General features: G+C 33.4%; 2 protein-coding genes and 1 long non-coding RNA gene across 3 annotated transcripts in view; 2 read left to right on the top strand and 1 right to left on the bottom strand.

The window, feature by feature from the left end:
• The first annotated feature begins 44 nt into the window (after window positions 1-44).
• On the top strand, window positions 45-796 carry LOC135837443 (uncharacterized). Its single transcript, XR_010557189.1, has 3 exons — window positions 45-227; window positions 326-432; window positions 502-796. It is a non-coding gene; the product is annotated as an uncharacterized LOC135837443 (long non-coding RNA).
• Window positions 797-917: 121 nt separating this feature from the next.
• LOC135837431 (uncharacterized) lies at window positions 918-2,994 on the bottom strand. The gene is made up of 5 exons (XM_065352696.1): window positions 2,400-2,994; window positions 2,150-2,321; window positions 1,914-2,070; window positions 1,683-1,837; window positions 918-1,610 (listed from the first exon to the last, which is right to left on the bottom strand). The coding sequence occupies exons 1-5, from the start codon at window positions 2,860-2,862 to the stop codon at window positions 1,187-1,189; spliced, it is 1,371 nt and encodes a 456-aa protein (XP_065208768.1). The 5' UTR covers window positions 2,863-2,994; the 3' UTR covers window positions 918-1,186.
• A 298-nt stretch (window positions 2,995-3,292) lies between these two features.
• The window catches only part of DAAM (disheveled-associated activator of morphogenesis-like protein), a 131,321-nt gene continuing 118,574 nt past the window's right edge, over window positions 3,293-16,039 (top strand). Inside the window, exons 1-2 of the mRNA XM_065352680.1 lie at window positions 3,293-3,430; window positions 3,611-4,143. The gene's annotated coding sequence lies outside the window, so the exon portion shown is untranslated. The remainder of the gene's footprint in view (window positions 3,431-3,610; window positions 4,144-16,039) is intronic.

Genomic DNA, 16,039 nt, shown 5'->3' with positions numbered 1-16,039 from the left:
TCACACCCCCTTCCCAAATCCTCAAGGCCCAAATATCCCTCCCCGCCCCTTTTATGGCTTGCCTCCTATCCTATCCTATACCTGTGAATCATTTTCATTGTTTTCTGATAATTTTAATTAATTTCAGATTCATTTTAAAATTAATTATACTGCAGCGAATTTTCCATCATTTTCATCGACTTGCATCGAAGAACCGATATTCGGCGTTGAAATACTCAACAGATCAGGTTCGTAATCTCGTCATAAAACTCATTAATTTATGCATTTCACTTTCTACGTTTCTACTCTCAGCTTTCATTCTCCTATAATTTTGAATTACTTGCAGACAGTTTTATCGAAAAGAAACCGAAAATGGATTCGGATGGAGAAGATGATGTTAATGTACCTTTCGCCATCAGAGCTGCTGCATATATGAATACGATTTCCCAAATGGTGAGTTATCTGTCATTTCAATGTACCATTTATGACGATCAATAATATCCAACGAGTGGAATTTTACAGGTACGCGAGATTTCTGAAAAATATGCTCAGTTACAACTGGACGCCAAATTCAAAGAACAATTGGATATGAAACTCGAATTAATGCATCGCGAAATACAAACGATCAATAAGCTGTTAGTTCCTTATTTACCTGAAGAATGAAGTATTTTTGGTTTCGGTGGTGTGTCTAATGTGAATTTTCCTCATTTAGAATTTAGTCAAGTATATTTGTAAGCAATTAGTTTTTATTTTTCAAATTATCATAAGTTTTTTTCATCGCAAATTTATAATAAAAAGTACCTATCGAGTAATGTAATCTGTGTTATTGATTTTTTAAACCCGAAAGCGAAGTGATGAGTCTGGCTTGGATTGGAAATTCATCCAGTATGAAACTTCTCTACACAAATAACTAATTTCTAAAATGAAAACTTCACAGATGGATGTTTATTTACTATACATACTGTATTTTACAAAAGAATCTACATCTGTTGTTTATTATAAATATACATTATAAAACAAACTTTCACTGAAATATCAGTCAAAATCGAGTAATATCAAAATTAATAATAATAAAATACTGTATCAAAATGGCACATATTCATCTAGACTATTTCAAGGCCACGATTAACTATTTACACTCCAGCAAAATACAACTTCGCTGCGATATTTTTTAAATCACGAAACCAGCTCTAGCTAAGCTATCGAGCTACGAATTCAAATTTATCGGCGATAAGCTACGTTTACACGTCGCATCGCTTAAATCTAAAGTCACATCGTGTAATTTAGTATCGAGTTTGAATTCTTCCATAGCTTTTTGAACGGTAGCTTGCAGCGCCAGAATAGCATTTTTATAGCTAGAAGGTACTTTTCGAGATCTCCTTTCGTTATCTTGAGCATTGGATTGGATCCCACTGTCGTCATCTTCAGTTCGTTTCAATCTATCTTGTTTCACCTGATAATCGATACTGCGAGCTGGAGATGAAGAGGCGGGTCGAATCAGAGCGTCAAAATTCTCATGACATGAAGGAACCGTAGCTACGGTGTCATCTAAATCTAATGTAATCGAATGGTGATCGAGCTCTGGGTTAACTTCGAAATCTATTTTTCTCGTAATGGTTTCTCGTATTCGGCTGAAATTGGATAAATTTATTATTAAACAAATATTCGAGATGGCAAAGATGAAAAAAAAATGAATTAATTACCCAACACGATTTTTTAAATTCGTTATTTCTTCGTGTGATCTTTTACATTCGTTTTCTAAAAGATGCACTCGTTCTTTAAGGTATCTATTTTCGGTTATTGCCGATGACAGTTTCGATTCCAGAGCTATCCTATTGTCTTTTTGTTCATTTAATGCCTGAAATTGAAAATTATCTTAGTGATCGTGTTTCAATAACTTATTCAACATTTACTCCAGAGTATAAAATTATTACTTTGTTTTCTTTGTACAATTTTTCAATCAGTTCAGATAAATGTTTCAACGATTCTTGATGAGTTTCGGTTTTCTCATTCACAGATTGCATGTTTTCCAGCAATTTTGCCAAAGCTTTCAATTTAATATCATCTTTCTGTTTAACTGGCTTCTCTACACTGAAAAAAAAAAGTAAAAATTGCTAAAACACACTCGAAGAATAATTTTCGAAACATGAAAGAAATAATATGTTCTTACGGTTTCTCCATTTCTAATAATTTTCTACGTAAAATATATCGTTGATCTTGCACATTTGAATTATATTTCGAATTTTCATAGCTCTGGGAACTAGAAACTTTATTTTGTTGAGCATTCGACGAATACATCACGTTGTTTATTTCATTTACAATATTCACCAGTTCGTGATCATCTAAACAAAACAATACCATATGAGAATACTACCACGCTTTTATCGCATGATGAAAGAATTCCTGAAACACAATCTTACTCGTTTGCTGTATTTTCTTATACAAAATATCCATCAATAACCCAAACTGCTTGATTTTACCATTTTTCGCATCATCGTCACTCTTAGGTGCCACCAAATGGGAAAATATCGACGAATATTTACAAGAAGAATCACACCCGTTGACTTCAACCTTCTCTTTGGGTTTTCTCGGACTATCAGCGAGCACTTCGAACCAAGTTTTGTTCTTACTGGGTGTTTGGGGTGCTGGTTTCGAAGCTGGTTTCGATTTCATCGGCGTCGTTCGATTTCCACGATTGGATTGGGTGGTTTTATTACAAGGTTTGGTATTTTGACAACTGCAGGAACGAGTATTCGACTCTAATTGTCTCATATCTTTGCGAAATTGTTTCAGGGCTACGTTACAAGTGCATTCGTGAACGAAATCCTCTTGAGTGGAAGTCACTTTACATTGTTGTTTCGGTGCTGCTCGGCGGCTGGTCATGTTCGATACGATCTTTATCACATAATAAAACGAAAAATAATATTTTTATAAAGATTTTTTGCCAATTTTTCTCCAAAAAAACACCAAAATTACCAAAAAAGCGGTTGATTTTGCAACTTGTTTACAAAAATTTGAAAAAAAAATAAAAACACTGATTTTTTTGGTTGTTTTGATCAGGATTTTTGGCAGCTGTGGGGATGAAATTCCAAAAATCGTAAATACCGGTAAATTACCCGCTGACGTAATTTACGTTTATGGCGTTTTTGCCTTTGTCGGTGGAATTCCGGTGGTATTTTTGCTGATTTTTCGCGAATTTACGTGAGTTTTTCTAGATTAATTAATTATTTAGGTTTAATTTATGATTATTAATTGATTTTGATGAATTAGGATTCGTTAATTATCTCATTGTACGCTTTTTCAGGTTCAGCTACTTCCAGTATCGTCGAAGTCGAACATGAGTTTTCTTTTTCTGCAATATTTTTCTTCCCTCGACTAAAGTTCAAAGTTCTCGAGAGAAATCTAAAGAGAATGTGCATATTCTGATGTGTAATCGTATAAATATTTCCATGTAAGTATTATTCAATGTAGAACGGTCATGAAATAATCTACTAATTTTCCTAATTTGGCCGAGTAGGTGATAAAAGAACATGGAAACTGAACAATTATCACGTTTAATCGTGAAATAATTACATTCCGTTTTAATTAAATTTCCTTATTTACATCGGTTGCTTCTTATCTTTGTTTATAGATACACGGCTGCACTTTTGCACTTTTGGTATTTGAATGGGTTTCTTTCAAATCAGGAATACACTTCGATAATGATGATAAAGCTCCTACCGAGCAATGCTACCTACAACGACTTGACTTTTCTCCGGTAGATTTCAATTCAAGTAGGTACGTCGTGAATGTATCAGACTATCAAAAGTTCATCGCAACTTTAGCAACAGTGCTTAATTTGAATTTGAACTTCGATGTTTCTATTTTGATTCGACAGACAATACCCCGAACCCGACGAAAACGTGAATCAGCATACGCCGGTATTTATCACGATAGAGTAGCGCATAGCCGCAAATTATTGATTCGGGAAATGCTTCGAAAGTAGAGTCAACTAACCCTGCGCGTACTTTTGAGTCATGTTTTTGAAAAAAAAAGTAATGAACTCGTCGTTTAACCGGAATTACGTCGTAAAATGATTTTCGTGTCGGATTTTTATTCTACGCTTTAATGATCCTACAGTGCTACAATCTTTATTCAGATCAACTGCCGAAGCCGAATTGAAATGTAAGTAAAATTTATTTAGCTCAATGAATTACCATTACGTATCACTGATGTTATTTTTAATGCTAAATTCGAATTCGATTTCCACCAACAGCTGGTGTGTTTACTTTTGTTGATATGTACGAGTATAACTTATGCTGTTATGTACACTATTAGTTCATGGGTTAGTTTTCGCCTTCCTTCCACCATCATTTGCATATATAGGGTGATATACGCGGGAAAGATTTATATCTCGGTTCGTATTGTTGTGTCGTTGTAGTCGATAGACGAACACCGGAGAAAAAGTCCAGCTGAGCTTTGCTTTGTCGTACAACTTGTAAGAAGGAAAAGGAAATGACTAGTACTTATTTTTTCAAGTACCAGTACCTATATATGTTCGCGTGTGAAAGTATGCAGTGTACCTAGACCTACACCTACTGAATTCGGTAGGTTTTCTTTCGGTTTTCATTTTGAAGATAATATGCTTCATGCAATCTTCTCCAAGTGTGAAAATTTCTACCAAAATATCAATATTCTTCCCTACACTGTTGTAATGTGCGTTGCGCACCAATAATTCATCACACTTTGTAGCACGCCTCGTGCTCGTCATACATCTCTCAATAATTAATGAGCGGTTGAAAAGCACGTCTGGGAATATTCGATTATTATTTATTTCGTCTGATACTCGATGGCTCGGCTCATCGGCTGAAATAATTTCACCGTCGTCGTCTAAAAATAGTACCGACGATAAAGCTCGTCGTATATCGATGATTCTGCGTTTAATCTGTTAATTCAAGCGAAATACCATCTGATTCAATTCCGGTTAGCGACCTGATAGCTCGTATCATGATGAGATAAGCTTCATTATACCATAATTTAATTGCTTTAATTTCATCTCGTGAGTGTAGTCCTCGTCAATACGATAAATAAATGATGCGTTTTACGTATTACGTAGCCTATTACGTTAGATCTTGCTGCCGATTTATTTATCTTATTCAGTATGTTTAATGTTTATATTATGGAGCTTGACCTGGTCTATTCTGTTTACTATTATTCATGCATTTGTTTTATTTTCAAACTGCGGCGTGATCATTTTTGTTATCGAATCATTTCTAAAAATATTGTCTACGGATGGAGTTTTACAAGTGCGTCGTTCTTTTATTCGATATATTTCTGTATTGGTTACGATTTAGTCCCATTTATTCCTCCCCTTCCCCCTTTCGTCCACTATTCAGAAGTGACTAACATAGTAGAATAAAGCAATACGTTTTTGTAGCGTTTTCAGGTCTTTGATGGTTGATTGGTTGAACTTGATGCACCTCCACTTTAATCATGGACTGAATAATTTTCAAAAAAAAAAAAAAAAAATGTGTCATTTAAAAAAACTTTTAACAGTTTTCTTGAGTGCTGAAGTGGTCTAAAATTCAAGTATTGTGAATTTCAGCTCGGTATAACCTCACATTAAGATGAAAGTGAATTCAAAGAACGTTTGTACAATGTACATATGTACGAGTACCAATTCTAAAATGCAACATTGATTGATAAGGATAAGGATTTATTTTGAGATAACAATCATTATTCAGTTTTGGCCTTAGGGTGTGTAAAACGCTCAACAAGCAGAAGGGCTTTTAAAGGCTTCCCAAAATGGTCATCGATTATTCAAAATTTTCTGAATTTCAGTTCGATGGGCGAATGCGTGAAGATGTCATTAATTTAATATCAGCGAAAAAAATGTAATTTTCCTGCATATCCGGCCATTTTTGAGAAAAAAACGTCTCCACTCCATTTCCCTCTCTTTCCCTCAATAACCTTTGCGGGTTTGGGAACCAATTTTCGTTATTCTTTATGAATCATTCATGTTTCATGTTGAATGAAGTTGAGTTGAGAAGGTTGAGTTGAACCTCCAGGATTTTGCCATTGATCTGTTTTCAAGCGAAGTGAATTGAATCGAATCATTCAGGAACGATTGGTGAATGGTGATTGAACAAAAGAACAAATTGATTGATTTTTGGATGAATCATTTGCGAGCGGAATAATCAATGTTTGGTGAATCATTCACGAACGAATTGAATAATTTTTGGCGAATCATTCGCAAACGAATTGATTCGTATAAGTGACTCGTTCGCGAACGAATCTATTCATTTAATTAATTTTTGTGAATCATTCACGAAGAAATGAAATGAATTTATTAATTAATAATTTATTCGCGAACGAATCGAATAATTTTTAGTGAATCATTCGGGAACGAATTGAATAACTTTTGGTGAATCATTCGCGAACGGCGAACGAATTGAATAATTTTTCTTATTTTCAATATTTTCTCATTTTTTTATACAAAACTTCAAAAAGTAAATAATTTTTGGTGAATCATTCGCCAACGAATTGATTCGTATAAGTGACTCGTTCGCGAACGAATCGATTCATTAAATTAATTTTTAATGAATCATTTACGAACGAATTGAATAATTTTCTGATGAATCATTCGCGAACGAATCGATTCATTTAATTGATTTTCAGTGAATCATTCACGAACGAATTGAATAATTTTTTAGTGAACCATTCGCAAACGAATTGAATGATTTTTAATGAATCATTCGCGAACGAATCGATTCATTCAATTAACTTTCAGTGAATCATTCACGAAAGAATTGAATAATTTTTTGGTGAATCATTCGCGAACGAATTGATTCGTATAAGTGACTCGTTCGCGAACGAATTGATTCATCCATTCAATTTTTGATGAATCATTCGTGAACGAATTAAGTAGTTTTTGGTAAATCCTCCGCGAACGAATTGAATAATTTTTGGTGTATCATTCACGAACGAATCGATTCATTTAATTGATTTTTGGTGAATCATCCACGAACAAATTGAATCGTTTATTCGCGACTGAATTGAATAATTTTTAGTGAATCATTCGCGAACGAATCGATTCATCAATTTTCATTTTTAGGTGAATCATTTGCGAACGAATTGAATAATTTGTTGGTGAATCATTCACGAACGAATTGAATAATTTTTTGTAATCATTCGCGAACGAATTGATTCGTATAAGTGACTCGTTCGTGAACGAATCGATTCATTTGATTAATGTTTGGAGAATCATTCACGAACGAATTGATTCGTATAAGTGACTCGTTCGCGAACGAATCGATTCATTTAATCAATTTTTGGTGAATCATTCACGAACGAATTGATTATTGCCAGAATCAAGAATGTTCTGCTTTTTACTAAAATTGTGTGTAGGTATGTACAATTTTCCATCGAGTTTCATTTTTAGATTTTAATTAAAAACGAAAAGTTCTGATTTTTTTCGTCAATGTTTTGTCATTTTTTTTAAGTTACTTCTTGGTTACTGTTTTCGAGCTTTTTCAATTAGGTACCAATAAAGTTACTTTTTTTCCAAAAAAAGGAGTTCAAGCCCTAATTTTTAAAAAATTTCAATTTTCAAAAATCTGATTGAGGCTTTGTTATTTTCAAGTGAAATGATTTTTCATCAACTTTTGCCAAAGTTAAACGAAATTTCATCAGTTTTTGGTGTTGATGATTTTCGTCTTTATTCATTTTTATCTTTTTTTACGAATTAGTACTTTATGTAATTTTTGTTAAATTTCATTTTATCGTTATTTGCCCAATTTTTTGTGATTTCAACAATTTTTTTTTTGAAATTTCTGACATGATAGTACCATAGTATTTTTTTTTTTACTGATTTTTTGCTAATTTTTGTAAAATTTCAAAGCCATTTATGGTCATTTTTAGTAGCTTATTTGTCAGTTTTGCATGTTATGCAATCTTTAAGACATTTTTCTAAATTTTTCGATGATGTTTTGATCAGTTTTTCATAATTTACAATTTTCTGGACAATTTTGCAAGATTTTGCCTGAATTTTGACATTTTTTTAGCCTTTTGAAATTTTTAAATGCCATATTAACAATTTTTAAAGATTTTTTTGCTCAGTTTTTAATCAATTTTTGTTCAATTTTATTTAAATTTTATCAATTTTTGACTATTTTAGTGATTTGTATGTTGGATTTTATCAAGATTATGCACTTTTGTGTAGTAATTTTTACAAAATTTAAATCGATTCTGATAACTGATAATATTTTATAATTTTTCGCAACAATTTTTTTTTGATATTTTGGTATTTTTGTGAGAATTTTTCAAAATTTTGTTATACGACATCATTTTTTAGTCATTTCTTTCATTGAGAAAAAAAAACAATTCAAGGATCTTCTTACTAATTTCACTCTCTCTCTCTCAAATTTTCCACAGTTTTCTTCCATTCATGCCTAAAAATTGACACAAAGAAATACCTCCTATATTCTTTTAAGGTCATTTTTATACCACATCTCCTTGGTCACTTTCGTTTTCCTTCAATACACTTTAAAATGGATACATCTTCACCATCACCACCTTCGTTGCCAACCGGAAAAGTACAAATTTCGCCTACTCGTTCAATTCCAGCATCATTTCATCATAAAAATTCATGTTACGCGATCCCGATCATCAACAATTTCACACTTTAATGAAGTAAACAACGCGAGATGCGGCAGAGTATGAAACAAAGACCAAGACGATGAGGGAAAGATATACCTACTTGCTAGAAAAACACTCGGAAAATGTCGTTTTATCAGCAGAAAAACGCCGAAAATCTGAAGCTAATGTACCGAATCACAATTTTTAATTCTTCGTCGTCGCCGCGGTCGATACAAAGCTGGAAATGGAGATTAAACCTCTGTAAGAGGCGGTTTGTCCACCGAAGCAGAACCGGAAGAAATTAATGATGGTATGGTTGCGCTGCACTGGGTGCTTCGTACACCCAAACTTACTCTGCGTATGTAGTAATGCACATCACCGTATAGCATGTCGTATAAAAAACCGATCAAGTCGAGGAGGAAAAAAAGACCCACCCGAAACTTGTGATTTTACGTTGAATGAGTAAACTGCACCCATGTACGATGTGGTATCAGAAGAATGTGTGATGCGATCTGGGATAGGGTACCCAAAGTCGGAAAATTTTTTTTCGTTTTTATTGTGTCATTTGAAAGCTTAAAATGACAGCTTTTTTTTAAAAAAAAGATATTAAGTCTAGCCCTTTTTGCGGCTGAGCAATGAACAGTTGAAGTTTCTGCTTAAAAAAAGAAAATTTTGAGAAAATCAAAGTTTAAAGTTTTTCCTTCAAAATTTTGAAAAAAATTATTTTCTCGACTTCTACTGCACTAAATTGGCTGAAATTTTGATATGATACTTCAAAATTATAGATAATCAAATTTTAAAAATTGTGTCAACATTTGTTGACTATTTGTTGAATCATGTTGAGGGAAACACATTTTTTGTACAGAAAATTTGAAAAAAAAACATTAAAATGCGTAAAAAATGAAAATTTTACAGAAACTCACGACTTTAAAAAAAAATAAGTGAAAAAAATTATAAAAAAATTTTTGCCCTGAGAAGGATTTGAACCCACAACCCCTGGCGTGATGTTCCGCTCTCCAGGCAGCTAGCCACCAAGAAAGATATGTAACAGGCGTTTTCTAATGGTATACAACTAATTTTATTGTGAATTTGACATAACTAACAGGAAAGAACAGAAGAACATCGATTGGGTAGTAGCAAGCGGAATGGTAGTGGAAGCGCAAGCGGGGGGAAACAACACGCCGACTTTGGGTACCTTTTCTTTTTTAACTTCGTTGGGGTATTTATTAGGGAAAAATATTTCTTTCAGAGGTGATTTTTATGCTAGATGATAGCCAACAGTGTCTAGAACAAGTTTTCAGTGTAACCTGAAAATTGACATTTCTCAATATCTCAACTGTTTTTTGCTGTAGCACAAAATTTACTTTTCCGACTTTGGGTACCCTATCCCAGATCGCATCACATGTGTTTTGAAATGAAAATAAGTTGGTAAATCATACGATTTGATTCAATTTACCTACCAGAAAAATTGACGCCATCGTTGAAAACTGAGCTCCATTTGACGAGGGCAATTTTTGAACTGGGCCTTTCTGATTTTGAACAAAACCAAGCTAGATCGAAAGAGCGTGTCCTGAAACCCCCCTAACCAAAATTTCAGCACTCCAAGTCCATTTTTGGATTTTTGGCGAATTTTTGAAAATTACAAAAATTTAGAAAAGCTGTTTTAAGGGCGATTTTTCAATTTTCCTGTAGAATGTAAATTTTTTTTGGAGTGAATTGAACTGATGTGAATAATTTTTTCAATTCAACTCCTGCGCATCGACCATGTATGTGCTAGTTTTGGGCCATTCTGGAGCCTCCAGCTATTTCTCAATTTTCTTCAGAAACTTGTTTTCAGTCAAGGGGGCCTTTTTCACCCAAAAAATATGCCTTCTGACCAGATAACCGATTTTTTCTGGTATCTGCGTTTTGTCTTGTCCCAGTAAGCTCGTTTAATCGAAAGTCTATACAAGCACCAAAATTCAAATTTTCAAAAAAGGGTGCAAAACTGTTTCAGAAAATGTTCTTTTGTTCGATCTAGCTTGGTTTTGTCCAAGTCTAAAAATGCCAGTTCAACAAATTCTCTTATAAGACCACTTTAGACCTTTGCCAATGACTTTTTTTTACGTCCAAGAGTTCATCGATAGATTCCCAGATAAGAAAAAACTGACCAGGTTGGAAGCAATCAATCCGGTATTAGCCTTTTTAATAGAATATCTGATTTGATGGCGCTAGACGTGCGCGTAAAAAAACGTGCTGGAGCTGGAACGTGGAACATGGAACACGTGAATATGGTGTATTTGTGAGGTGCATAAAGAGACTGTTATGACTGCACATGCCACTTCCTTGGGTTATAATACTTGTCGTTGAACTCGTTCCGTATTACAAGGTACACGTTTCAAGATGAGATATTAGGTTTATTAAAGGTGTGTATTAACGTGGGTGTTATAGGTATAGGCTCAGGTCTCGTACTGCGTTAACTCGTGAGTTCATATTTGTACGCTTAATGTACCTTACCCGTAGTATTTTGATTAAAAGACGATGAGAAGTAAAAGATACACTGGTAATACGAATACAAATCTACCTCAGAGAGTCAGACGCCTACATTTTAATAATCCTCGTTGCGCATTTTCATCTTCGGCCACATGCTCCTCTATCAAGCTGGATAATTAACAAAGCGTAGGTTCTCCTTTACAAGTAATTGTTCTCTTATAGTCCAAGATGAATTCACACAAGCCAGAGAAAGTGATTTCTTTTCTTCGTCTCTCATCGAATAATATAATAATTTGCTGTGACATATGTGAAAAAATCTTAAAAAACTTGAGGCATAGGTAGAGGTACATTGAGGACCTTGGAAACAAATTGGAACACCCAAAAGTTTTGATCTTGAGAATTCGAGAAAATTCTTCAATACTTTTATGAACGCTTTCACTGATTTATTTATTAGGATGTTTGTGCGGTTCATCTTTTGTAAGTGTCCGATTTGTATAAATGAATGTTACGTAATAATATAACTACATTTCGTCAATTATTTTCTTCCAAAGTCAAGGGCAAAGAGCAAAAGTAATTCGTCTGCGATTATTTACGCATCATTTGAAACGGACGACCAAGAGCACGTACAAATACAACTAATAGGTATACGTATCCTATATTAGGAATAAGTACCATGGAGTGGAGTCATGGTATAGCCCACTTCGCAGTATCGACGTTCAAGTTCTCAGAAATTGTGTAGTTTGTGACTTTCAAGTGTAATATGGGCAGAGATTGGCTTTGGTAATTTGTATGTAGTTAAATTACCGATCGAAGAATCGACTGTTTTCACCTCACTGAGTACAGAGATTTCCCTCGAGAGATGCCGATTTTATTTTTATTATGGCGAATGGGGAGTTTGAAGAGGAAAGTTTTTTCATTTTCATAAGACGTTGTTTTGAGATGAAGTTACGAAGCTGGTGAACTGGTGACCTGATAGATATGGCTTTTGCAATTTAAGAAATTTTGAAAGGTTTTAGAATATGATTTAAGACATGTTTTGTTGATCTTTGTAGGGGTTCTGACTCATGAAACGGGATTTTCATCAATTTTACTGGAAAGCATCATAAATTTTATCTTGAGGACTCGACGGATCAACTTTTCTACTGACATGTGAATTGAAAAAAAAATTCAAAATCGATTAAATGATATTAAAAATTATCTCAGAGGAAGGAAAATTGTTAAAAACACAGTAAAATGACAAAAGTTGGTAATAATTGCTTAAAATGTGAGCAAATTTCTCGAAAAAGACAGAGAAAATAAGTCACGTAAATCGCAAAAAAATTAACTCGAGAACGGCGAAAAAAAATTGATTGAAATAAAGAAAAATTGTTAAAAAGGAAAGAATTTGGTATACTGATTTTAAAATGGTGTGAAAATGAAAATAATGTAAAACTTGATGACGTATCCTAATAAAAAGTTCCTTAAAATTTAACAAAATTATCGAGACATCAAAAAAGTGCAATATTTTATCGGAAATAGTTTTAAAATATTGAAAAAATTGACTTGCTTAAAATGCAAGGAAAATTTTGAGAAAAAGATAGAAAAAATTCAAACTCTACAGAAAATCAACTTGAAAAAGACAAAAAAAAAATGATTGGAATAAAAGAAAAAATTATAGAAGAAGTAGAAATTACCGTATTGACTCAAAAATTACTTGAAAATGATCTAAAAATTGATGAAACATTGTAAAAATTGCTTCATGTGTAAGAAAAATTGTTGAAAAAGACAGAAAAAATTCATATTTTACCCGAAAATACTTTAAAAATACCAATTGTTGGGAATGTTGGAAAAATTTTATTTTTCGTATTGACTCAGAAATGAATTGAAAATGATGTGAAAATTTATAAAATGTTGCTGAAATTTTTTTAAGTGTTGCAGGGGCATAAAAATCAAAAAATGACGTAAAATTTAAGAAAAATTCATTTTTTTGTTTTTTTTTTCTTAAAGTTTTAAGCAGTTTCAATGCAATCTCAACAACTTTTTACAATTTATTATGAGTTCAAATTGAATTTTCAATGTTTTTACAATTTTGTCTCTTTCAAAGTAGTATTTTTAAAAGATTTTGGGCAATTTAAATAATTTTCACATTTTTAATTCTCGTTTCAATTCATTTTTATCAAATGATATAACATTTAATCAATTTTACAGCATATCGCTGATTATTTTACAAGTAGCTAATTTTGAGAAATTTTGATGATATTTCTGCAACTTTTGAAGCCTTTCGAATGGATTCCATGATAACAGTACCTAATCTCCTCTCGTTGTAATGGGTAAACAAAATACTTCAAGTAAATAAAGAAATTTTTCTGCTATTCTAGTAAAAAACTACAATTTTTCCAATTTTTGGCGCAAAAGAAGGATTTTTTTGCAATTTTTGTCAAAAAAGCGAGACTTTTTCGCAACTTTTTATAAACAAACGAGATTTTTTGGCATCAAAAGTGACAATTTTTTGGAATTTTTTTTACCAAGAAGACGAAATTTTGTAGCAATTTTTGACAAGAAACAATACTTTTTGACAAATTTGACTAAAATCGAAACTTTTGGCGATTTTTAGCAGAAAACAAGTCTTGGAAAATTATTTTTTGATTTTTGACCATTTTTGTAACTTAAGTAACAAAGTCCTGCTCACCTCAATTTTCTGAAAAATTATGAAACATAGTTTATCAAAGTTTTAAAAGTTCCAATTGAAAAAATCGTGTCACATAATGTGATTTATTAAAGTTTTGTCAGCGTTGAATACGAATATTAACTTATTTTTTCGATTTGACCGCTACAATAACCTAATTGGCCACTAGAATTTCTTGAAAATTGAAAAAAATCATGTGACATATAGTTAATTAGATTTTTGAATTTTGAGAGCATTTTCCGGAAGTTAGAGGCCATTGGGGACGTTGGAGGGGCAGAATAAAAAAAAACCATCTGATATTTGTATTCAGCGCTTTCAAAAACCTATAAGTATGCCACAAGTTGTTTTTCTCCAACTTTCCGGAAATTTGGAGGTCACTAGACGGGGGGGGGGGGGGGCGTTGAAGGGCCAGAATCAAAAAAATAACTTGATGTTTGTATTCAACGTTCCCAAAAACCTAATAAACAGGTGTTGAAAGGAATCACATCAAAAAAACAAGGCGATATTCGAATTCAGCATTCTCAAAACCTAGTGGTGTTGAACTGTTGATATATCAAAATTCATTTTGACATATCGATATTTTCAAGGTGAAAAATTGAGAAAATGTTGGTGGAAACCCCCTTATAGTTCAGTCAAATAGCAGAAAAAAATAGGTGAACCCAAACATTATTGCGATCAAAGGTTTTTTTTTGGTGAATAATGTCTAGGGTGGTATGCTGAACAACATACTAAAAGTCCCCGCCCCTACCCCACGAGCTACCCCCCCCCACAGTGGATCAAAGCTCCCCAAAATCAGTTTTTCGTCGTTATATGTTAAGAACTCCCGAAATATTGAATTTTGAGTAAAATGAGCTCATGATCATCTCCTCTCCAATACCTATCAAATGAGCTATCGACCAACTCCCTAGCCTCAAGGGGGGTGGCGCTACGACCCCTCAAAGTGACGTGATTTTAATAATTTTACATTTTATGACTTGGGACTTGTAAGCTGTTCTAATTGATAAAATGAAGTCAAACTTGGGGAATGGGATTCTTTTGCGAGCTAGAGTTGATCTCTGGAGTGGGGAGGGTCAAAGTTGAAAATTACCGAAAGGCCATTTTTTGGAGGGGGGCGTAACATGATCCCAAATGGGTGAAAAGGGTCCAGAATCATACCACCAGACAGTATTTCCATTGTGATCAACACATCCAAATTTCAGCTTCCTATAGGTCATCCCCACTCCTTTTTAGATAGAAAAAACCAAAAATAGGGGCAAAATAAGGGGATTTTCACCTTAATTCCGCTTTAAATGGGGTGGGGATGACCTAGGAAGCTGAAATTTGGATATGTTGCTCACAGATGGTAATTAATCAAATAATTTGGCTCCTTCTTCCTTCAAAGACGACAACAATTTTATTCATAAACAAAAATTTCGTATTTCTTCCCAAAAAAAATTTTCTGGTTTTGTAATTTTCTGGAAAATATTGATATCATATCGTTCAATACCACTACTCAAAAACATATAAAACGATATGTCACTCGATATTTCTCATTTTTTTCACATCCCCAATGCAACTGAAACTCAAAACAGTTTTTTGCAGTCTCAGTCCCACTTCTGTCGTATTCAATCAATGATTACCCATTTGAATTTATCTCTAGATCTAGGGTCATTATTGATCCTGCCTGTGCCAAAATCTTCATGAGGGTCATTCCACGTCAATTGGACCAAGAAGTGGTAGGTGGGTTCGGCGATTTTTTTGAAATTTTTCCTGTGGAAAGACCTTCCGAAGGGATGACCGATGGCGCAAATCTCAGACCTCTAGCCCATTTTTAACGGCAGCCAGGGGGTGTCAAAGTTTTCAGTGAACCCAAAATATCATTCATTTCAGCAGTGGATTGCTCGATAACCGCGGTACCTATCAAAATGGAACTTTCCCCATAGTTAGAGGTTTTGAAAGGCTTTTTGGTGATATCATAAAAATCAGTGTTGCCACTTTTTTTTCGTACAAAAAATTAGTTCAAAAAGTTTCAAAACGTAGTTTTCATATTGTTCCGACTCTCAAAAATTCGGAAAAAAATATATTATGGCCAACTTTTCATGCTGAACAACATATTAAAAAATTGGGATGGTAACTTGTAACAAAGTCGATTAAAAAAAATTTAAACTTTGCGAGAAAATACGATTTTTTGATTTAAAACATGAAAAAAAGTTTTGATTGGTAAAGTTGACCCATTTGACCCCTATTTTTACGTATCTGTTGAAAAAGTTGAAAAACCCCCTTCACTCGGTGAAATTAACTCATCACAACAAAATCAAAATTCAAAAA

The sequence above is a fragment of the Planococcus citri genome, chromosome 2, assembly GCF_950023065.1.
Source record: "Planococcus citri chromosome 2, ihPlaCitr1.1, whole genome shotgun sequence".
NCBI lineage: Eukaryota > Metazoa > Arthropoda > Insecta > Hemiptera > Pseudococcidae > Planococcus > Planococcus citri.
The sequence above is the reverse complement of the archived record's forward strand: the minus strand, read 5'-3'. Positions and strand labels throughout refer to the sequence as shown.